This window comes from Diorhabda carinulata, chromosome 5 (genome assembly GCF_026250575.1).
Source record: "Diorhabda carinulata isolate Delta chromosome 5, icDioCari1.1, whole genome shotgun sequence".
NCBI lineage: Eukaryota > Metazoa > Arthropoda > Insecta > Coleoptera > Chrysomelidae > Diorhabda > Diorhabda carinulata.
In genome coordinates this window covers 4,915,596-4,938,756 of record NC_079464.1, presented here as the reverse complement: position 1 = coordinate 4,938,756, position 23,161 = coordinate 4,915,596, and the positions used below count along the sequence as shown (strand labels likewise).

The 23,161-nt window shown below is 32.8% G+C and overlaps 3 protein-coding genes across 6 annotated transcripts in view; 1 reads left to right on the top strand and 2 right to left on the bottom strand.

Annotated features, from left to right (window-relative positions):
• The window catches only part of LOC130894383 (cilia- and flagella-associated protein 44), a 38,751-nt gene that overhangs the window by 10,925 nt on the left and 4,665 nt on the right, over positions 1-23,161 (bottom strand). Inside the window, exons 1-18 of one of the 4 annotated variants that reach the window (XM_057801195.1) lie at positions 20,863-20,922; positions 17,943-18,857; positions 16,983-17,760; positions 16,635-16,797; positions 15,927-16,072; positions 11,609-11,772; positions 11,218-11,348; positions 9,027-9,341; positions 7,972-8,214; positions 7,757-7,864; positions 5,961-6,541; positions 4,595-4,708; positions 4,331-4,518; positions 3,647-3,831; positions 3,169-3,557; positions 2,712-2,898; positions 975-1,163; positions 12-272 (exon numbers count right to left, since the gene is read on the bottom strand). In XM_057801195.1, the coding sequence (XP_057657178.1) occupies positions 12-272; positions 975-1,163; positions 2,712-2,898; positions 3,169-3,557; positions 3,647-3,831; positions 4,331-4,518; positions 4,595-4,708; positions 5,961-6,541; positions 7,757-7,864; positions 7,972-8,214; positions 9,027-9,341; positions 11,218-11,348; positions 11,609-11,772; positions 15,927-16,072; positions 16,635-16,797; positions 16,983-17,760; positions 17,943-18,216 (4,416 nt within the window). In that variant the 5' untranslated portion in view covers positions 18,217-18,857; positions 20,863-20,922. Of the gene's footprint in view, positions 1-11; positions 273-974; positions 1,164-2,711; positions 2,899-3,168; positions 3,558-3,646; positions 3,832-4,330; positions 4,519-4,594; positions 4,709-5,960; positions 6,542-7,756; positions 7,865-7,971; positions 8,215-9,026; positions 9,342-11,217; positions 11,349-11,608; positions 11,773-15,926; positions 16,073-16,634; positions 16,798-16,982; positions 17,761-17,942; positions 18,858-20,862; positions 21,275-23,161 lie in introns of those variants that run through there. The other 3 variants (XM_057801196.1, XM_057801198.1, XM_057801197.1) reach the window with 3 other exon arrangements.
• On the bottom strand, positions 1,202-2,297 carry LOC130894388 (proteasome inhibitor PI31 subunit). Its single transcript, XM_057801207.1, has one exon. It carries the CDS (start codon positions 2,190-2,192, stop codon positions 1,326-1,328), a length of 867 nt encoding a protein of 288 aa, XP_057657190.1. The 5' UTR covers positions 2,193-2,297; the 3' UTR covers positions 1,202-1,325.
• LOC130894390 (glutathione S-transferase D7-like) lies at positions 19,718-22,140 on the top strand. The gene is made up of 6 exons (XM_057801210.1): positions 19,718-19,821; positions 20,557-20,722; positions 20,846-20,904; positions 21,360-21,501; positions 21,560-21,721; positions 21,933-22,140. Exons 2-6 carry the CDS (start codon positions 20,573-20,575, stop codon positions 22,083-22,085), a joined length of 666 nt encoding a protein of 221 aa, XP_057657193.1. The 5' UTR covers positions 19,718-19,821; positions 20,557-20,572; the 3' UTR covers positions 22,086-22,140.

Genomic DNA, 23,161 nt, shown 5'->3' with positions numbered 1-23,161 from the left:
ATAAAACTTACGGGCACGTAATCGATTGTATTAGTAGTAGTAATCGATTCTTCAGTTTCTTCGATAATAATTTTCGGTGTTAATTTCTCTTCGGGAAATTCGTCGGGATTTTTTTCGGGTATATCCGGACCGAAATGGTGGAGGTTATGTGGTAGTTCGAGATGTATGTCTAGCAATTCTTCCCTATACACTTTTAATTGTTCTAATGTTTTATATTTCAGGTCTCGTAAATCGTAAACTCTTTTTATAAAGTTATGTCTTATGTTGTATTGCTGAAAGTTTTTTAAACATATTTTTAATGTTTTTAAAGCTTGGGTAATACAATCAAAATAATTATAAATTACTCGTAAACCAATAGAAATTCCCTGGATTGGTCATTTTTGTCACAAAAATGTTCTAAACAAAACAATACCTAACCTAACCAATAAAGACTAACCCGACGCCTTCTGTGTTCATACCCTCACAAAATTAAGGAAAGATGGATTTGACAATGGCAGCGCCATCTGTGTGACTGGTGTATCCCATAAATACTCAATAGGATTTAAATCCCGCCTAGGCGCTGGTCTATCCATAGCGGCAATTTCTATATCCTGTAAATATTACCGTACGAAAAGTGCGGTAAGTGGTCCTGAATTAAGATGAAGTTTTCACTTATCAATCTAACTGATAAGTGATTGATCAGAAAAATAAACTGTTATAAGGGGCAGTTACCCCTAATTACTAAATACAATTAGCTTTAAAAGAAAAAATTTCTGCCAATGACTTGCGATTGCAGGGTAGTTGCCCGAGTCGTTTTTTTTTATCACAAATGTATATAAATGTTGAATTTGGTGAAAAAACAGTAACTAATTTAGAAATATTTTTTAGTTGAAGTAATTTATCTTTATTTATTAAAAAATTAAATTCTAGGATAATGTATCTAGACTTTTAAGCATTTTTACTTTGTATTGAGCTGCTTCAAAATTTATACTTACTTTCAATCTAGTATCGAGTACTTGCTTATATTTCTTTATAGTAGTTTCTCTTTCTTCTGGTGACGGCTTATAATTATCAGCCTCTTTCAGTTTATAGTCTCCTATATTCTGCATTGCTTCTTGTAAGAATTTTTCATCATCCGGATGATTTTTAGCCGGATCCGGTTTTTTTGCATTAAATTCTTCCCACTACAATCAAATTAAAAAACTAATACACAAACAAAACATACTCAAAAACTATTTTATTGAATAAATAAAATACAGAATCCATTTTACATATTTTTAAAAAATTATAATAAAAAAAAAAACGTTTTTTCCATAGGTTATTAAAAAAACTATCAAAAACACTGACTACATAAACATATCATCATAACCTGGAGGCGGGAATTCGTCGTTATCAGGTCTATTAGGTCTTCTTGGTGGAAAACGATCAGGATCTGGAGGTCTAAATGGATCAAATCTAGCACCAGGTGGAACAGCACCGGGTGGAAGCCCTACATTCCCGCCTGGGACTACTCCGCCAAATCCACCACCAAAAGACGGCCCTGGTGGTCTGAACAACATCCCACCTCCACCTGCCGCGGGATATCCTAACGGTCCTATACCTCCCAGAGGATCTAGATCACTACGTCCATAATTACCAGGATTGATGTTCGGTATTACAGGTATCACTGGAACTATGGGTTGCGTCGGTGGAAAACGTCTTAAATGATCATCTTGTTGTCTAGCGTCACTTCTACTTCGACCCGGATTTTCAGTTTGACTAGCGTTTTCTTTTGTTTTCGAAGAAACAATCACTTTACTAATAAGCTGCGTTCTAATTTGTTCCACTATATCTTTATGATTAGGTATCATTTCGCTTAAAGGTCCCGATCTGGAAGCGACACTTCTCGTATTCAATTGTACGAAAGATACAGTACGTTCATCGATTCTTATCAGGTTTATCATTACTGCGTCGTCTAAATGAGTAGCTTTCAAAATGTACAATTTCCCTTGATAAACATATCTAATAGAATAATTTTCATTCCAATTTTTCGGAAGAGATTCAGATTTCGGTTCATCGCCGTCTAAAATCTTGGATTCTCCCAAACCAATGCATCTAAACCCATTCGAAACCAAAACCAAATGCGTAAGACAGATCAAAATATCTTGATTATTTTTTATATCTTTTTCGACGCTGTTGTAAAGTAAATCCCAACCGAAAACAGATTCGGCCATTTCGAAATAGATATTGATATTTATTGACGAATTTTAAAATTGAAATTGCTCGTCATCTTAATTAACAAAACTATAAGGTTATGGTTATGTACGATTTGACAGATATGACACAACTTCGATTAATCGATTCGAATCGAACTAGGTTACACAGAATAATTTGAATAGACAAGACATTCGAATATTTTATATGTGATTATAAGATTATTTAAATCACGAACGATACTACTAACCTATTGAGGTAAGTAAATCCTATTTGTGTCTTCGTTGTTGATATTTATGTAGTAATCTCGTAAGATTAGAATCCAGTTTATGTCCAATTTGAGATGTTATGGTTATGTACGGTTTGACACAATCTCGATTGATCGATTTGAATCGAATTAAATAACATAGAATAATTTGAGTGACAAGATATTCGAATATTTTATATGTGATGATACGATATATATATATATATATATATATATATATATATATATATATATATATATATATATATAAATCACGAACTGCGATACTAACCTGTTGGGCGCGTTGATCCCATTTATGTCTTCGTTGTCGGTATTTATGTAGTAGTCTAGTAAGTTTAGGCCCCAGTTTTTGTTCGATTTGAGATGGCGTTAAACTCAATAGAAAATATTCTAATGCCATGGATTTCGTTTGTTTTTGAGCTTGAAATTTTACTACAGGTTGAGTTCTTTCGGGTACTCTAATATTAAAAAAAAAACAGTAGGTACAAACGTTTTATTGAATTATCATTTAGGAAATTCTCTTTTAGTACTTTACCTGATTGTACGGTTTTTGTCCTTTTCTGAATGTAAGCAGTGATTAAAATTAAATTTTTCATTTTATTAGATATTAGAATAAAAATGGAAAATAATCTATTGATATAATCGAATGTATCGCTAGTAAAATCGATAAAATCGATTCGATCGATGAGATACGAATTAATGAGTGATATAATAAAATTTGTAACGACCTGCCTTTGTTCTTCTCTTCTTCAATTTTATCTTCGCACATCTTCATGACTATAGGAAACATCGAAGACATAATTCTCTGTCTAACGGTCAATAAATAAGTCGAAGGGGAATTTATACCATAAATTTTAACCGGATGCATATCGCACGGGTCGGTGAAATATTTCAAGAGTTTTTTCATTTGTAATTTAGATTTTTCGACATCGTACGCAAATTTTCGATGTATCAAATCTAGTTTACTCTGAAAATCGTCTTCTATGTAATTCAATACACGTTCGTCGAGTTCCAATTTTTCCCTGGGGATTTGTTGACTCGGTAAAAGCTTGTGGTTTCGTGCTAATATTTTAGCGTAACGTTCTTTCAGTCCTTTAAGCGTTTCTCTTACGTGCGCCTGAAAGTCGATTTGTTATTTTTTTATTGTTGAATGTAAAACGAGTACATCGGAAAAAATATAGTCTTGTTTACTAGATTAAATCTTACTTTATGTTCGTTAGCAGCTTTCATAATCCTTTCGTCTTCGGCGTGTATTTTCGTATCTTCTAGACTCAATTTTACGTAAGGATCTAGATCCTTTGTAGGGATAATGGGGGCCATCCTCATCAACGGTTTAAGCACCAAAGGAGGCATGTAATGTTCGTGATTGAATTGCATTACGAAAACATTGCCTGCAATTGATAGTTTTTTGGAGATTTCAGTCGTCGAAACACGTTTTTATTTTCATTTTTGTTAGTAGTTACATTGTTGTCAGATCTTAAGTTTTACTGGAATTAGTTCCAAGAAAACAGTCATCTGACAACGATGTTACACGAAAAATTGCGATTTTAAATGAATTTAGTGAAGATTTGACAACAATGTAAATGTTATTGTCCGTATTAGGTGTTCTATTCTCTATGACGTCTATAACCTTGAAAATATTTGCGCGGGAAAACCTCCTTGGTGCTGGAATTAATTTGCACGGGAGAAGTTTTATTGGCGGGAAAATTTAGTATAAAACAAGTTAGTTAAGTCATTAGTCTCTGATGATGATAGTTTGATCGTCGAAACGCGCGACAGACGGTGTAATTCTGGGTGTAGTGTAAACAGTGTATTCAGAAATTCCTACTTAACTCGTTTATATGATATTTTTGGTAAATAAAAATATTCCATTAAAAAAAAATTTCTTACCGTCGTGACCGCACGTAAAGAAAAATTTTTCGTCCCAACTAAAACACATCCTCGGTATGAAACCGTATTGGTTATCGTGTAACGAATACGTATAATAATCTTTGAGATCTCGAAAATTTCTCGGATTCACTCTATTTATACGTATACTTCCGTCTTGCATAGCGAAAATGAGATACTTCCTTTGTTCGCTGTAATATTCAACAAATTACTTTCGTTTGAATCGATAGAATCGATTTAATAATCGATTAAAGGAAAAATAATTACTCGTAAACGTAGGAACTGATTTCGACGTCATCGGCCTCGTACACCATTTTGTATCTAAATGGTATATTGTCCGATTGATCCATTTTGTATTCGTAAATGTAACCGGCATCATATCTGAAAAAAATTCTTATGAAACGCACTTAAAATATTCACCTAGATAACTCAAGGACGAATTAATTTTTTTTGTTTACACTTTAGAGCACTAGACGGCTCTGCTCACACAAACTCTACCATCGAATCTGCCAGACTGTGTTATGACGTCACCAATTACAAGACATTACCTCACTTTATGTAAATAAATAACGTAAAAATAAAAATTGGGATTTATTTAATTTAAAATTAATTAAGGTGAAAAAATAATGTTGAAAGTTTCTAAAGTTGTGGATGAGTCGTTGGGCATTAATAGAAATGACATAATACTAAATAATTCTATGGTTGTAGTGTGCATTGTTACTTCCAGTTCTGGTTATTAATTAATAAACGTAATGTTTTAAGACTATTATGTTTTTTTTTAATTACATTATTTGATTCAAAGACTTAATTAAAAATTTTACTAGGTTACTAATTATAATTAATACCGAATCAAGTTTTACTGTAATAAAATGAGATTAAAATTTCCCGCCATTAATGAAATTCAAATTTGACAGTATTTTATGACTATGGGAAATTAGTAATGGACGTTTACACTTCTAGATCGAGCGTAACAGATGGCGCCAAAGTGATGGAAATTAATAAAATCGTGCCGAATTTTAATATCGATAATCTATGATAAATAAGTTCCCTAATAATTGTTTGACACACAAATAAAAGAAAATTATTCAATTTTTGTTGGAATGAAGATTTTATTGAAAAAAATTGAATTATTTGTCATTAAAAGGATTGTTTATTTAAATTTACACTTCTAGATCGATCGTAACAAACAATATTGCGGTGAACTATCTAAGTATAGATGATATGTGATGAAGTATGTGATTTTAAATTAGAATTACACTCGTAGATGGCGCCAAAGTGATAGGAAATTAATAAAATCGTAGTGAATTATTTAAAAATCGATAATCAGTGATAAATAAGTTGGTTAATAATCGTTTGACACACATATCAATGAAAATTATTTTATTTTTGTTGGAATAGATTGTTTTTATAAAAAAAAAATTGAATTTTGAAAAAATTATCAATGTTTCATTATTTTATTTTTATAACGAAAATAATTCGAAAAATTACTATACTCCGATATGTTTTCTCAATTAAATAATTGATTCGTATATACGGTGCGGTTCTAAATTAAAAGATTAATTTTTTACGCAATTATGAATAAAAAAAAAATACCGAAATTAATAAATTTTGTATATAAAATAATTTTTCTCACCCCGACATCGATAACCAGATAGTTTTTTCCGGCGTATACCGCATCCATAAAATTCGACTTCTTTCTTCGGGGAAATACAACGGTTCGAGTTCTTCTTCTGGTTCGGAATCGGCTAAAAATACTTCTTCGTCAATTTCCAATCCCGGATTCTCCTTAAGTATCCTTTGCATCTCTACCCTCTTCAATTCGACTTTCTTGGCTTTCTTCTTGGCCACTTTCTTCAAATGAATATTTCTTCTTATCTGGGATTTGTACGATTGGAAATTTTTGTATTTCGGTTGCGTTTTGAGTAAGAAAGAAACTTCGGTATAATCTTGGGGTTGGTGAGGCACTTCCACTTCCATTAATTGACCGTGTAAACAACCGACTAATATCACGTAATCCGTCTGAGGTTTCCACGCGAGATAAGTTACCGAATCGGGAGCCGCTACGAACCCGATGGGTACCAAAAAATTTGACATTTCGTTTATGGTGTTTACGGAAAATACGAATATAGTCATGTCTTCGCCTCCGCTAACTACCACATTCGATTTGGAATTCATTACTAGACTAGTAATCGTTTTATTGTGCGGTTTTATAACCTAAAATATGTGAAGCATTTAGTACAGGATTTCGATGGTGTATGCAGTTATGTACAGGGTGATCCGCGTAAGAACCTACACAGGACAAAAGCGTACAGGTGAGGGGCTTTAAAATTTCGAAAAAAATCAATTTCTTCGCAAACCTTTAACTAATTTAATCAATATCTTGAACTAAATATCAAATTTGATTGTTAAGGGAATTAAGTGAAGGTAAGTAGGAAGCAATCGAATTATTCTGAGGGATTAATTGAGAGTGACAACCTCAAAATCTCGAAAAAAAAAAAATTAGATCTGCGGATAATTTAATAGGAAGGATATCGTTTTCTAATCGTGTGGTTTTTCATATAGAATCATTTTCTAACGTTGAAAGACGGCCTTGAAAAACGATAGAGCTTTATCTAGACGGCCGAAACTCATTAGAACCACGCAACGCCACTCCACGCTATTTGACGTCGGTTTGTCTGTTTATTTTTCTTCAGTCGATTCCCGAGAAAAATTGTAGATGAAGGCAAATGCAATGTAAGAAAAATGATTATCATATACTGGCCAAAATAGACTTTACTTTTCGGCTAAAAATAATTTTGTGTCTGGGAGAAAAAACTACGACGAAGAATGAATTGAAAACTGTCAAATTTGATGTATAAACTGACAATGACATTTTCGACTTTCCTTCGAAAACGATAAACTTGAGATTTTATGGTTAGGTTACCGTTAATTAACCACCTCCCCCCCAAATAGTTCTATCGCCTTCTACTTACGATTAGTAACCAATTTATATCTTAACGAACTCGTCTACTGACGTAGACCCCGTGAAACCGGTCCTGTTTGATAAGGTTAATAGAATCTTAAGTTTGGTGAACGCGCCGGATACAAATTGCAATATAAATCTTCGTATTGTTTTTATAAGTTGTTTACATCATAATGTGACCTCTTTTTTTAGGCATTTGTGTATATTTTACATTTTAGAATCGGAATTCTTGAAGAATCCGTTGTGTATAAATAGAATTTGGCAAGTTTGGCAGCCAAAGTCAGTATATAATCCGATGTCATAGTGTATTTAAATAAATTAGTATGTTAACAATTAATTGTTTAGTTTCCAACAGTTTCAAAGATATTAAAATAAAGGCGGGGGTCAAGCTGTGGCACTGACAATTATTACGATGATATAAATAATAAATTACATTTCACTCAGATTCATTCAATTTGAAATCTTACCTGGGTAACTGTAAGTGTAATGTTTTTTTCGTTCTTCAAATTCAACACGCAAACCCTTATTTGCCCATCGCAAAAACCAGCTAAAATTACATCCCCCGAGGAAATTTGCTGAAAATAGTTATTCTAAGTACGTTTCAATAAATTTTTAAAAAAAATTGGTGAAGGCGCTAAGAACTTTCATCATTTTTTTGTTTTAAATTCTAAATTACACTTACATCGGTTGTTGGCCAAATCATTCGAGAACCTTTTGCCGGAAATTCATAATGAAACACCATTTTTTTATCTAAATAATTGTACACGTAAATTCTTCCGTCTTTTCCCAAACTAGCCAAATAAGGTCCGTAGCTATAAGCACCGATATCCACCACTTTACCCGCATGGCATTTATAAAACTGAGTCGAAGGCTCCGGTTCAATCAAGGTATTCAAATCGATTTGCCAAATTCCACCATTACCGTCCTGAAAATGGAAAAATTGACACTTCTATCATCATCCGTCAACGTTTCACATACATCTGACAAATAGATTAGTTTTAATATTTTTATAGAGAAAACTGGGGTTTTGGGTGAATATCGAAACAAAGTAAAATTCACGTAAATATTATCAGCGTTACACAAAATCAGCCGTTCAAAGCGTCAATATGAACCAAGTTGAACCGACGCGAGGACAAGGTTGATATAAATCAAAATAGCGTTCAGAAAATGTTGTTCGTTTTCCATCCTGTATTCCCGATTGGGGTAAGTCTCCATTTATATAATAAGACGTAAGGGTAACAATACGATATTATTACAAACTCGTCTCCCCCTCGGAGCCAATCCTGTCTGGTGTAGTGGAATTTTAAAATTCTGCGCCTTTGACTGGAAATACCCAGAATTCGTTCGATGTTTGTTTTTATGCAGCAGGCGGTTTATTTACATTGTTTCTTTTGAACCCATTTCTAGAAAAATCTATTTACTCATTTTTTTGTTTCTTTATTCTCGAGAACTTTATATATATATATATATATATATATATATATATATATATATATATATATATATATATATATATAAAGGAGTTTGTAAAGAGCAGTTTATTTTATAATAAGTCGTCATAGTGAACATACCGAAATAATGAGTAATCGAAGTATTTGAATAAATTATTTAAGTTAGTTAAGTGTTAGTGTTAAGTGAATCATTATATTTATAAGTTAGTTAAGTGTAGTGTATAGTATTTAAATAAATTGAAAATGTGAGATACAGACACAAAAAATTACAACATAAATAAATTACCTGTGCAATAAACATACTCCCTTCCTCTCTTCTCTTGATAACTTGATACAAAGACATCCCTTCAGTGTAAAAATCGTAAGAAGGATCCAAAAGGATAACCCTATCGCTATCTGGCGGATCCGCTTGATCTATTTTCTCGTACCACCAAATTCTGACGTGACCGTCTAGGGAAACAGTCCACAATTCACCTTCTTCGTAAAAAATTTGCACTATCGGACCGTTGTGACAACGTTTTCGCAACGTCCTGTATACTTCTAAAGATATCAAACCTCCGTCCCAAATGAGGATATTTCCCCAATCGCAACCCGATACAACCTGTAAATATTATAATAACAATACGTCATGTATACTTCTAATCGATTTATGCCCAATTTTCATAAAAAATCACGAAAACATTGATCGAGTGAAAAATAATCGATTATTATCGATTGTTCCAATGGTATTCGTTAAGATGTAAGCATAACTCGAATTGAGTTACGAGCAAAACATAATCGATTGCTTGGTGGCTTTCGTCGCACTGAGTTTATAGCTCGAGACGAATAACAAATAAAAAATAATCGATTATTATCGATTATTCGTCGTAATGAGATCATAACTTGAGTTAAAAATAAAAAATAATCGATTACTATCGATTGCTCGAGTTATATTCGTGGTAATGAGATCATAACTCGAATTGAGTTACAAGTAAAAACTAATCGATTATTAGCGATTATTCGAGTGTTATTCGTTGTAATGAGATTATAACTAGAGTTAAAAATGAAAATAATCGATTATTAGCGATTATTCGAGTGTTATTCGTTGTAATGAGATCATAGCTCGAGTTAAAAATGAAAAATAATCGATTACTATCGATTGCTCGAGTGTTATTCGTGGTAATGAGATCATAACTCGAATTGAATTACAAGTAAAAAATAATCGATTATTATCGATTATTTCAGTGTTGTTCGTTGTAATGAGATCATAGCTCGAGTTAAAAATGAAAAATAATCGATTACTATCGATTGCTCGAGTGATATTCGTGGTAATGAGATCATAACTCGAATTGAGTTACAAGTAAAAACTAATCGATTATTAGCGATTATTCGAGTGTTATTCGTTGTAATGAGATCATAGCTCGAGTTAAAAATGAAAAATAATCGATTACTATCGATTGCTCGAGTGATATTCGTGGTAATGAGATCATAACTCGAATTGAGTTACAAGTAAAAACTAATCGATTATTAGCGATTATTCGAGTGTTATTCGTTGTAATGAGATTATAACTCGAGTTAAAAATGAAAAATAATCGATTACTATCGATTGCTCGAGTGATATTCGTGGTAATGAGATCATAACTCGAATTGAGTTACAAGTAAAAACTAATCAATTATTTGCGATTATTCGAGTGTTATTCGTTGTAATGAGATCATAGCTCGAGTTAAAAATGAAAAATAATCGATTACTATCGATTGCTCGAGTGATATTCGTGGTAATGAGATCATAACTCGAATTGAGTTACAAGTAAAAACTAATCGATTATTAGCGATTATTCGAGTGTTATTCGTTGTAATGAGATTATAACTCGAGTTAAAAATGAAAAATAATCGATTACTATCGATTGCTCGAGTGATATTCGTGGTAATGAGATCATAACTCGAATTGAGTTACAAGTAAAAACTAATCAATTATTTGCGATTATTCGAGTGTTATTCGTTGTAATGAGATCATAGCTCGAGTTAAAAATGAAAAATAATCGATTACTATCGATTGCTCGAGTGATATTCGTGGTAATGAGATCATAACTCGAATTGAGTTACAAGTAAAAACTAATCGATTATTAGCGATTATTCGAGTGTTATTCGTTGTAATGAGATTATAACTAGAGTTAAAAATGAAAATAATCGATTATTATCGATTATTTGAGTGTTGTTCGTTGTAATGAGATCATAACTCGAGTTAAAAATGAAAAATAATCGATTACTATCGATTGCTCGAGTGGTATTCGTCGTAATGAGATCATAACTCGAATTGAATTACAAGTAAAAACTAATCGATTATTAGAGTGTTATTCGTCGTAATGAGATTATAACTCGAGTTAAAAATGAAAAATAATCGATTACTATCGATTGCTCGAGCGGTTTCAACGATCGGAACACGCATTTTTGGACCCAAACACGTTGCCAAGTGTATTTATAGAATATATATAACTCACCTTTTCGTCTGGCATTGGTAATATGCCTATTATATCGGAATATTCAGTTTTACCAAATCTACCTACTTCACCTTGCAATTTCAAACCAGTAAACGTACGAGCCATTTTCCAAAATTTTATATGAGCAACACCTGTAAAAATTCATAGCCACAATTGTCATTTTTTCACATGTAATTTTCAATTTAAGTTGAAAAATTTGTTTTTTGTAATTTTTGGCAAAGTTTCAATTCAATTAATAACGGCCGTCAGCCATATCTCAGGAACGGATTTAGTCACAACGCTAATTACAATTTTTTTATTTCCCGGAGCCGAAATATAATCAGTTGAGCTGAGATATGACCGACGATCTTTCTAAGTTGCCCACCCGGTATATTCTATTTTAAATACTTACCGCATGTCGTTATTTGTCCTGGTATATAGGGCGAGAATTTAATTTGATAAACATCATTAACATAAGACTTATTCCTCAATAAAATTTTATGTTCGTGCCAATTCCATACTGTTATTATATAATCCGGTTCCCCGCTTTGTGAAACAAGAAATTCTCCATCGGGGCTGGAAAAATCAAATCAATAAATCGCCCCATAATCGAAGAAATGGCATAACACCGTTTTTATTTTTTCACGGCAATTTGATGTTGGCGTAGAATTTAAACTCAGAGAAATCCATTTGAAAACCACACCGACAAATAATGAACGCCCAAATTCCAATTAAGAGTGCGTTCGCAAAAACCTACAGACACGCGTCAGTCTCAACAAGTTTCAACTTGTTACTTCGATCCATTTTAATATAGTTGAGCTCGAACGATCATTAACATCAACACAAATCAAAAACCATCATTTCCGGTAATTTAAAATTGGTCTAAATTTTTGCGTTGGAGACGAGAATCATTCAAAGATGATCCTGGTGCGGGAGGTCCTGATACGGTGATTATTCCAGTGCTCTAATGATCCTACGTGGACATTAAAAACTAGAGCTAGGTGGTTCCTTCCAATTCTCGAAGCAGTTTAAAACCAACGTCGAATAGAATGTTGTGAAGGATGAGGAAACTATGGTCCAACATACAAATCAGATTCCATGGAATGACATCGGAAACAAAAAATGGTGACAAAGGTCAGGAAAAGCTCAAAAAAAGTGATGGCTACATTATTTTGGGATCATGATTGACTTTAAGGCATCATTATCAAATTGACTTACTGAGGAATTTCCATCAAAAAATTAGCCGAGGGCTTCTTGCTTCAAGACACTGTTCCAATCCATACTGATTCGATTTCTAAGGCTACCGAACATGAATGTGGATTCACAGAGAATGAACACCTACGAAATAGCCCTCGTCTAGAACCGATTTAAGGGATAAAAGATTTAACAATGACGATAAATAATTATGTTCCCACTAAACACACTTAGCTTCATAGATTTTTACGGTCCACGATATTGAAAAAAAATCTTCTTCCTTTGCGATTAGATCTACTAACGTAACTGAATACGATAAGACATGGTGTTTGAGCTCTCTAACAATCCCAGAAACACTGCATTGACTTATACCTGTATGTCTGGCAGTTTATCCGGAGCTTGTGCTCGGATTCTCAACTAATAACCCAAACACACCCAGAATTCCTTGTTTCCGTCGTTTGTAACTGAAAACACCAAATTTTGCCAACACCATTTCTTTTGCGGTCGGTCGGATTTGTTTGGTTTGAATGGATAGTTTCGAGGGGGACTATTGAACGCAGTTGAAAGAATGTCTGCCTACGTAATAGATTTGACTCTAGGATAATATTTTAACGAGAATGAAGAATATTACACGTGATTTGTATGATTTTTAGAGTACATTATCATACGATTAAAATCTCCACCAAGAATTCATTATTTTCGTCGGTAAATGACACTTGGTGTCATTTACCTTGCCTTTAACGCCATTTTGCGAACGATTCCATATTGGATTTGGATATGACGTACTCTATTTTACTAATATAACATCCGCCATCTTGTGGCATCGACCATCTTGTTTATTGAAATTGTATTACCATTAGAATCACATTAAAATTTAATAGAAAAACGTGGTGAGTTAACTGAAATTTTATAATTAGCGTTTGAGTTTTAGAATAAAATTTTCAAAATCGATTTCGCTATGATATTGTGAACATATTAATGAAGGTCATATCGATTGTAAAACTATGAATAATACAAAGAAAAATAAGTAGAACACGTTACATATTGAAAATATTTTTTTGCAATATGTAAATGAAAGTAAAGTTGATTATTTCGGAAACTATATAAAAATTTTTGTCGTTTTTCCATCAATTTTTTCTTTCAATCGAATCATCAACTTTTGAACCAAACTATCAAACCAAATCAAGTTCTGAGATTGACAAATAAAAACAAATATTTATAATTGGATATCGCTTTATTCATTCCGATTGAGGTACCTGCAAATCGTTTGATGGTGACAATTTTTGGGATAGCTATGGGATTGTATCCATCGACTTTTTCAAAAACCATAACAAGGGATTATTACGTATAATTTTTTTTGATAAACTGAAGATGAAGAAAGTTATTTTTCTTCAAGACAATGCACTCCTCACACGTCAGTGGTTATCATGGCTAAAACTCATGAACTGCACTTCGAAGTGGTTAACAACCCACCTTTTTTTCTAGATCTGTACCGCAGCGATTTTATCCTGTTCCCTAACCTTAAAGCTCCATTAGCAGCCGAGAGATTTTGATCAGATGGGGATATTGGACTTTCCTTAAAACTCCAGTTCTCTGCACCAAGCTTTTTTGAGCGACTGTCAAATTATGTGCGAAAAAATCTTTCTGCTACTCAATATTGAATGGTAGTGGAGCCAATGTCCAAGTAAAAATAACTCAATCTCACGAGATGTGACCTGACGATCTTGCAATATGAGTTTACGCACAGAATCGATGTTTTCTGGTACAACAGCCGATTTTGGAAAACCAGCTCGAAATAGTGCTTCATCACCAAAAGTCCAAGCGAGTTGATAAGCGCACTGCTGTAGGTTCAATCCACGCCGAAAGTCATAGAAAATCATCACACGAAAATGTTCATGATTTAATTCCAAAAAGAATGTTTCGAATATCTGCAAACAACCCAAATAGTGTGACAACACGTTCTGAGTACTTACGTTCACCGTGAAAAATGTCAAACTGATGACAACGTCAGCTTTGACATTCACATCAGTGTTGCCATATCTCAAAACCTAACCTAACTTAAGTAGCAACTTTCGTCCTTTCTTTCCGTGAAATCATATTTGGCACGATGGCCACAAATAACAAAACCAATTGGTGAAAAGTGAAATATCTTTTGTCGTGAAAAAAATAAGCAAAAATTATCTCAGAAAACTTCGAAAAAATCGATTATTCATCACAAATTTGATATAATCACATCAGCGTTGCCATATCTCAAAACTGAAATAGCAACTTTCATAAAATCCTTTCGATTCGAAGTGAAATCGTATTTGCACGATGGCCACAAATTACAAAACCAATTGGTGAAAAGTGAAATATCTTTTGTCGTGAAAAAAATAAGCAAAAATTATCTCAGAAAACTTCGAAAAAATCGATTATTCATCACAAATTTGATATAATCACATCAGCGTTGCCATATCTCAAAACTGAAATAGCAACTTTCATAAAATCCTTTCGATTCGAAGTGAAATCGTATTTGCACGATGGCCACAAATTACAAACCAATTGGTGAAAAGTGAAATATCTTTTGTCGTGAAAAAAATAAGCAAAAATTATCTCAGAAAACTTCGAAAAAATCGATTATTCATCACAAATTTGATATAATCACATCAGCGTTGCCATATCTCAAAACTGAAATAGCAACTTTCATAAAATCCTTTCGATTCGAAGTGAAATCGTATTTGCACGATGGCCACAAATTACAAACCAATTGGTGAAAAGTGAAATATCTTTTGTCGTGAAAAAAATAAGCAAAAATTATCTCAGAAAACTTCGAAAAAATCGATTATTCATCACAAATTTGATATAATCACATCAGCGTTGCCATATCTCAAAACTGAAATAGCAACTTTCATAAAATCCTTTCGATTCGAAGTGAAATCGTATTTGCACGATGGCCACAAATTACAAAACCAATTGGTGAAAAGTGAAATATCTTTTGTCGTGAAAAAAATAAGCAAAAATTATCTCAGAAAACTTCGAAAAAATCGATTATTCATCACAAATTTGATATAATCACATCAGCGTTGCCATATCTCAAAACTTAAGTAGAACTCTCGTAAAGAGATGGTTAACAGAAATTATTGCCAATTGATTGATGATTATGATAAATATTAATTCTAATGAATTGACTTTAATTATCATTTTTGAGAATTCTTCACTATTCTCGTCGGGTTTTTGACACGTTTCATCTGTACGTTTGTCAAACACTGACAACGAAGCATTTAAACGATCAAAATATTTGATTATTCTGATTATTTTCGCCATGATTTCTCTTTGTATCCTTAGCATTAGAATGAGAAAGATATAGTTGATGATTGAATTATTTAAGCGCGCAGTCTCGGACATACAAAATCGAAATGCAACAATCAACACATCTATACATATTAAGATAGCAAAGTGAACTAAGAAGCAAAAAGAAATAATTTTTGTCACCATTATAAAATTGTTGGGTGCTTTTTATAACAATTTACCAATATCAAATTTTGATAATTGTTTACCTGTAATCCATATGGGAGTATAATCTTTTAGCGCCTCCTTTCAATACACATAATATCGTCATTTCCGGCCAATTATATAATATTATGATTGGCTTTTGACCGCATTCGGCAACGGCGAAATGGGGATATTCTTTATTGGGATTTTTCTAAAAAAAAAACAAAAAATCCAAACTATACACATTTCACTCTTGAATATTTGGTTCAGCTTTTACGTAACTTCTAAACCCAGAGCGCCACCTATATATTAACCTCTAAGGAGCTCATATAATACCTCTTAGTTTCCGGAACATTTTTTCGATGGAAAATTGTCCATTATCTTGGACACTTCTCCTATAGCGAATAGGTAAAACCCCCAAGAAAATCCCACCACGTCGAACATCGGTGTGGCAAGATTCATGCGATTTTTCTATAATCTAGCCGCATGGTGTAGACGCATTTTGCAAAGGATGTTTGTTTGTCAAGCCTTTCCTTTTTGTCTTTTTCTTTTCCTTATTTCTTTCGCTTTTCCATTTTATTACAAATCCACCACAACTGGAGAGGAATCTTTCCTATATCAGCTCCAAACCTAACAAATCCCTTCCTCCACGCGAATAATATCCTCATCCAAATCGCAATCAACCCATCGAACCTCTTTGTCTCACTCCTCAAAGGTCAACATCTATACAGGTGGTCCAAAATTTATGTTAATATATCAATGTCCGGACTCACCTTGATATGACCTATACCTTGACCCAAAGCACTTCTTCTGAACCAAATTTCTCGTGATTGTAGATTGAAAAAATGCAAGAAGTTGCCCGAAGCAAAAACAACTGTATCGTCATCGAGAACTTCAAGATTAAATCTCTTTCTGCAATTGTAACCGAATGAATGACTGAGTAAAATGATATTAAGGAAACGTTTCGTATGAAATTTAAGCTATAAAACTTCCCCGATAGGTGGCGATACAAGAAACAAATAAAAGCAACCGCCACGTAGCGAGTTAGTCTGGTTAGCAAATCGTATCCTAAAACCAACGCACCTAATAATAGATAAATATATTCAAATTGTAAAGGATACTAGAATTGAATTATATTCAGAGGTAAACTACCCCCTTCGCATATTGTAGGGCCAGAAAGAAAATCATCAGGATTGTAGTATTCAGGCTCTTCTTCTTCTTCTATTTCTTCTTCCTCCTCGACGTTTTCTTCGTCGCTAACTTCCTCTTCTTCTATAGAATCCGTTGCGGATATTTCGGTTAAGATGGATTTTCTAGCAGCTCTGCTAAATCTTTTCGTTTCTATTGTAATTCCTTCAACCACGTTTCCTTTACTTGCACTATCTGTTATCGTTTCATCTTCTTTGGTTTCTTCGATCTCTTCTAATTCCTCAATTTCATCTACATCCTTTCTTACATCTTTCGTTAGAATTTCTTCTTCTGCTTCCTCGGTTATGCTTTCTCTGTCTACTTCTGCATCTTTTTCGGTTTCTACTCGACTTTGCTCTATGTTTTCTTTGTCTATCTCCGCTTCTTGTTCTACTGGACTTTGCTCTAAGTCTTCTTTGTTTACTTCAGCGTCCGCTTCGGCTTGTTGTTCTACTGGACTTTGCTCTAAGTCTTCTTTGTTTACTTCTGCGTCTGTCTCGATTTCTTGTTCTACTGGACTTTGCTCTATGTTTTCTTTGTTTACTTCAGCGTCTGCTTCGGCTTGTTGTTCTACTGGACTTTGCTCCAAGTCTTCTTTGTTCGCTTCTGTGTCTGTCTCGATTTCTTGTTCTACTGGACTTTGTTCTATGTTTTCTTTTTCGACTTCTGCGTCTGTTTTAGCTTCTTGTTCACTTGGACTTTGGTCTTCTGCTAATTTTTCAAAAAAAAAGAGGTTTGTTATTAGAAGATATCGATGGTATAGAGCCGTTCACAATAACGTCAACCTACTTTAACTCAAATTATTCACATAAGACTATAAATAAGTTATTAGGCATGAAATTCGGTCATTTGTTAAAAGCTATGATGAAAATAGACTTTAGAAGATGAAGTACCTATCTCTTTCTTATCTTCCGTTGTAAGATCCTCTTTTTGCTGATCTTCTGCGCCACCCGTTACTGTTTCATCGTCTATATGTACTGGTTTTTCTTCGTTTTCGTCGTTTTTGTCTCCAGAATCTTCGTTTTCGCGCTTTTCTTCGTCTTTATTACTCGTTTGTTCGTTTGAAACTTCATTAGTTTCGTTTGCTGTTTGCGTATCTTCCAAATTTGTAACGACTTCTTCTTTTTCTTCTACTGGTACTACTTTTTCCTTATCGGAATCGGTCATATTTTTTTTAATATTTCTTTTTGATGTTATTAACTTAACATCTGACAATTGAGTATCATAAATGACATAATATTCATCATTCTGGGTATTCTTATTTGATCAATATAGATGTTTTCATGGAAACAGATATTTTAGGGAAATAATGTACCTGGTGAGCAACTAAAAACGGCCGTCTATCATATCTCAGGTAGGTATGGATATTCAGTTTCAGCTCAAGCGTGTATAAACCATGTAACATATCTAACTATTAACAATTTAGATAAGAATATGGTCTCAGAAGTACCTAGATGGGCTAAGGTCTTTCAAATAAAACATAACAATGACCAATTTACAAATTTACTGAAAACGTTCACTATCCATAGCTGTCAAACAAATACCAAACAAGATGGCGTCTTCAAACTTGAAACATATGTTGTTCGAGCAACTAGCGCGATCTCTAGGTCAGGCCAGGTACTTCTGCGACCATTCTGGTACATGTAATCAGTCGTTGACGGGTATATAGGATAGCAGTTTCAATTTCTGTCATATTGCCTGAAATATTTCAATCATACCATCTCTTGTATCTCTATTGTTGTAAACGGGATCTTTTATTCAGCGCCACAAATCAAAATCAGAGCAAGTTAGGTCTGCAGATCCGGGTGCTTAAATAAATACGTGCTATCAGGGTATATCTTCAAAAAAATGTTTGGCCCACGGCGAAATATTAACAGAAACAGCTTGGGCGTCAAAGTGTTCTGTTTCGTGGAAAAAAATGGCCCAATTAGTTGTCTGCCTAGAATCAGGCACCACACATTTACAGACCAACGACCATGATGTTGGATCTTCTGTATCCAACGGGGGTTCGTTTCGGATTATTATGGCAATTTACTCTACCATTATTATGTCCACAAAATTCGTGAAAGTACCGATTGGGCAACAATCGTGGGTGAAATGTCTTATATCTTTTACAAATTTATTGGAACCTTTTTCTTCTACTCAATTTCCAAAGGCATCAAAATTTGAGACGTTGGATACAGAAAATCCAACATCAGGTTCGCTGGTCTGTGAATGTGTGGTGCTCGAAGTATTCCAAAACTATTAAGAACCCTCGTATCTGTATACCTTTAAATACCAAAATCCTAGTGTACACAAAATTATATTTACTGTCCTTAGAGTGACATCAATATAAAATAAAATTGATAAGTTAATGGAGCTTCAAGTGTTTAAGGGACACTTGGAATCGCTTAACTATGACGTTGGTTCCCATTAGGAGCGGTACAATATAAATACAAATACAATAAAATAATGATTCTTCACAGTCACATCAATATAAGACAAAAATTGAGTAATCCGATACGTCAAGAACACAAATTATTGATTAATTAATGTATTATGTATGCGCTTTGTATTTATTGTTATTGCAATGATTATTGCAGGCGTAATCGATTCCTTTTTTTTTCAATTATTAATGTTGTGGTAACACATCTCCATAGATACCGATGCATTCATAATATGATTTTTTCAACTTCAACTCTTTCTTAGTTCGGTGGGGTATCAGAAGAGTTTATTAGTTTCCACGCTGGGGAATTGCATTGAGAATGAGGGTGTTATTCCCCTAAATAACAGGTATTTGAATGGTATAGTAAATAGAACAAAATTAGTATTATTCGAACACTAACTCTAAAAACAAATTGCTTTCATAATAATTCGACAGCACGTTTAATTTTTCTAAAATATTGTATTTTTAAGAAACTAGTTATTAAATAGATAGATGAAAACAATCTCTTTAAATTTGAATGATTAGAAATGAAAATTTTTATTCTTAGAAATAACACAACGTTTATTCCTTAAAATCCTTCTTATATAATTAAATACAAAACGTTTGACAACATAAGTGATTTTAGCTTTTGCTTTATCTTGATTATCTGTTGTTGTTTCTTAATTTGGTTTGGAAACTTTTCTTAAAACTCCCGTTCAATAGTTTTTTGTTTGTGTTTTGTTTGATTTGAAAACGAATATCAAACGTTAAGAAAAGACAAAATCCCAGTTAAATACAGTCAATTCATCGGATTAAACATGAATAAACAGTCATACTGTCAAACTACACAACTTTGCAAGAGTTTTTCACATTTTTCCAGATATTTGCTACAAAAAACTGAAATAAACGATTTGTTGTGTGAGAAATTAACTTTTAGGAACTTTTTTGAAATAATATAACTATTAATTTTATTGTCAGAATAATGCAATTTCAAATCCGCATATATTAGCCTATAATACATAATGTTTGTTATTTAGAAATTAATTAATTATGCATATTACATCGAAATAAGCTTTTATACTTATTGAAAATATAATTTTCAGGATATTCGATGGGAAAATGTCAAATCATGCTATTGATATTTATTTCTTCACTATGAGTCCCCCTTCGAGGAGCGTTTTATTACTAATGAAAACCTTGGGACTTAGAACCAATATAAAAACTATAAATATACTAAACGGAGAGCAATTTAAGCCAGAATTTATAAAGGTGAATAAATATAAAGCTTCACTTTTTCTTAATTACTTCTCTTTCGGTATCGAAATAACATATTAAGATAATAAATAGCATTAATTTATAATTAATAAACTCATTATATTTGTTTTGATTAAGGTAAATCCCTTACATACCATCCCAACTATTAATGACGACGGATTTGTCTTGAGCGAAAGGTAAATTTCAAAATTTTTCATAATTAATTTACAATCGTGTTTTTTCACTCCTTTATAATTAACAACACCACTTTTCGAAAACTATAACCCCGGTTCAAAAGATCACCTATCAACTGATTGCAGATTCTAACACAGAACGAGATCTTTAAATCATAATTTCCGTACATATATTCAAATTAAAAACATGATCTACAAGAATTCTTCCATATTTATTTAATTCTACGATGCATTATTATTAATTTTTTGTAATATTCAAGAAACCATAGACAGATAGAAAAAACCATATCGTACGACACGATCAACTCTGTCAATTTCCGTACAACTTTGAACGTGATGCATTCATATCACGATCATAGTTTGCGAAAAGTCCTTATGAAATAGTATATGCAACTCCTATTACACATGTATGTGTGGTTGCCTATACAACAATAATACAAATAAATATTTTTTTGTAGTAACGCGATTTTGAAATATTTAGTTGATCAGTACGGAAAAGATGACAAGTTGTTTCCGAAGGATAACAAAAAAGGAGCAATCGTAAATCAAATGTTGAATTTTGGGTCGTCTACGCTGTTACCTAGATTCGCTGCAACGCACGTACGTGTTTTCTGATTACTTAAAAATCCCACCTCTAGACATTTTTTTTTATTTATAGTTCGCTCTTATGATGGGTGGAACAGTAGATGAACAGGATAAAGAAAAATTGAAGGAGGCTTTCGATTATTTAAATAATTTCTTAAAAGAATCTAAATGGTTGGCAGGAGAAAATATGACAGTTGCCGATATCGCTATTCATAGTATTTTAGGCAACATTGTGGTATGTTTTTGTATTGCAAAATTATATCCACACAAAAAAAACTACCAAAAAAAATATCTAAATTAATTTTATGAACGAGTAATTCACTTAAAAAACATTTCTCGTAATACACTATCTATAAAATGCGGTTAGGTTTCTCACTAGAAATGTCTGTTTATTTTCTATTCAAAACGCTAACAATTTATATTAATTATTATTAACAATTGTTTAGGCTGCTGGTATTTACGATTTGCAAAACTACCCCAATTTATGGCAATGGTTTGAAAGGACAAAAAATGCTCTTTCTCAATTCGGTTACGAGGAAATTATGCAAGCAGGTTCTGATGCTTTCGGACATGTGTTTAAAACTAAAGTAAACGCTTAGAATGTGACGTAAGCCACGTCAATTATGTTAGTTTAGAAATATATTATCACAAATATTTTTCGTCTTATTTTTCCCAATCATAAGATTCGACAAAGATTTAATAGATGACAGCTATGGAAAGGCAATGTGAAATTCACTTGAAGACAAATGAGTGCTGGCTCACTAATCAAACGTTGCCATATCTTAAGTCTAATGTATCAGATTCTATTCGAATGTAAATAACGTAGTCGAGGGTTGGGGGCAAATAAATAATACAAGATATTGGCTTAAGAAAATTAGTTCTGAATTATTTTTATTATTCACCTCTCATTTAATATGACGCTCTTTTTTATGAGTCTACTTTGTTTTTCCAACTCGTGGCAACACTGATAGAACCCTAGGAACCTGTAATAGGTATTTACTTGGAGATGAATAGAGATGGGAATTTCTACTTGCACCTGAGATAGATTGAAAATAATTTAGATAAAATCTGTGGTGAAAGAGCGTTTGGATTTTACAACGGTAAGCCTGGTAGAATCGTAGGAAACTGTATTATTACGTGGATATGTAAAGAGATGGGAGCTCCCAGTTGTACCGGAGATAGTTTGAAAATAATTTTATTAATATGCAGGTTAAGAGACAGAAACTGTATTACGTGTGTAGAGATGGGAATTTCTACTTGCATTCGAGTTATTTTGAAAATAACTTATTTAAAATCTGCGTTAAAGAACTGTTATTTTAAAACTTATAAGATTGCAAATAGAATTTCTCATCTCTAACTATTTACGTACTACTAGCATTGCCATGAAGTTTTTTATTTTTCTATAAAGTAAAATTGAAAGAAAGAGTTATAAGAAATACAAAAATTATCAGTTAATTGTTTAACTACGAAATTTTCCTAATGAACAAACCGAGCTGTTTAAAGATGCCATTAAATATCAATTTAAAGAATTTTTGGAACTTTTCCTAATTTAAATCTAATAGTAATTAAATATCCATCAATTTTTTCGTATTCAAATGACATTATTTCAATTTTTTGTTGTTAAAGTTTAAGAATGAGATTTTTTATTAAATTTCTGAACAATTTTGGCACGTCC

What these genes read in the sequence shown, in the direction of transcription:
- LOC130894388 (XM_057801207.1), bottom strand. Translation starts at nt 2,192, where the DNA reads ATGGCCGAATCTGTTTTCGGTTGGGATTTACTTTACAACAGCGTCGAA.
- LOC130894390 (XM_057801210.1), top strand. Translation starts at nt 20,573, where the DNA reads ATGTCAAATCATGCTATTGATATTTATTTCTTCACTATGAGTCCCCCT. An exon ending in TTAAGCCAGAATTTATAAAG is followed by an intron (nt 20,723 to 20,845) that starts GTGAATAAATAT and finishes GTTTTGATTAAG; the next exon opens with GTAAATCCCTTACATACCAT. An exon ending in CTAGATTCGCTGCAACGCAC is followed by an intron (nt 21,502 to 21,559) that starts GTACGTGTTTTC and finishes TTTTATTTATAG; the next exon opens with TTCGCTCTTATGATGGGTGG.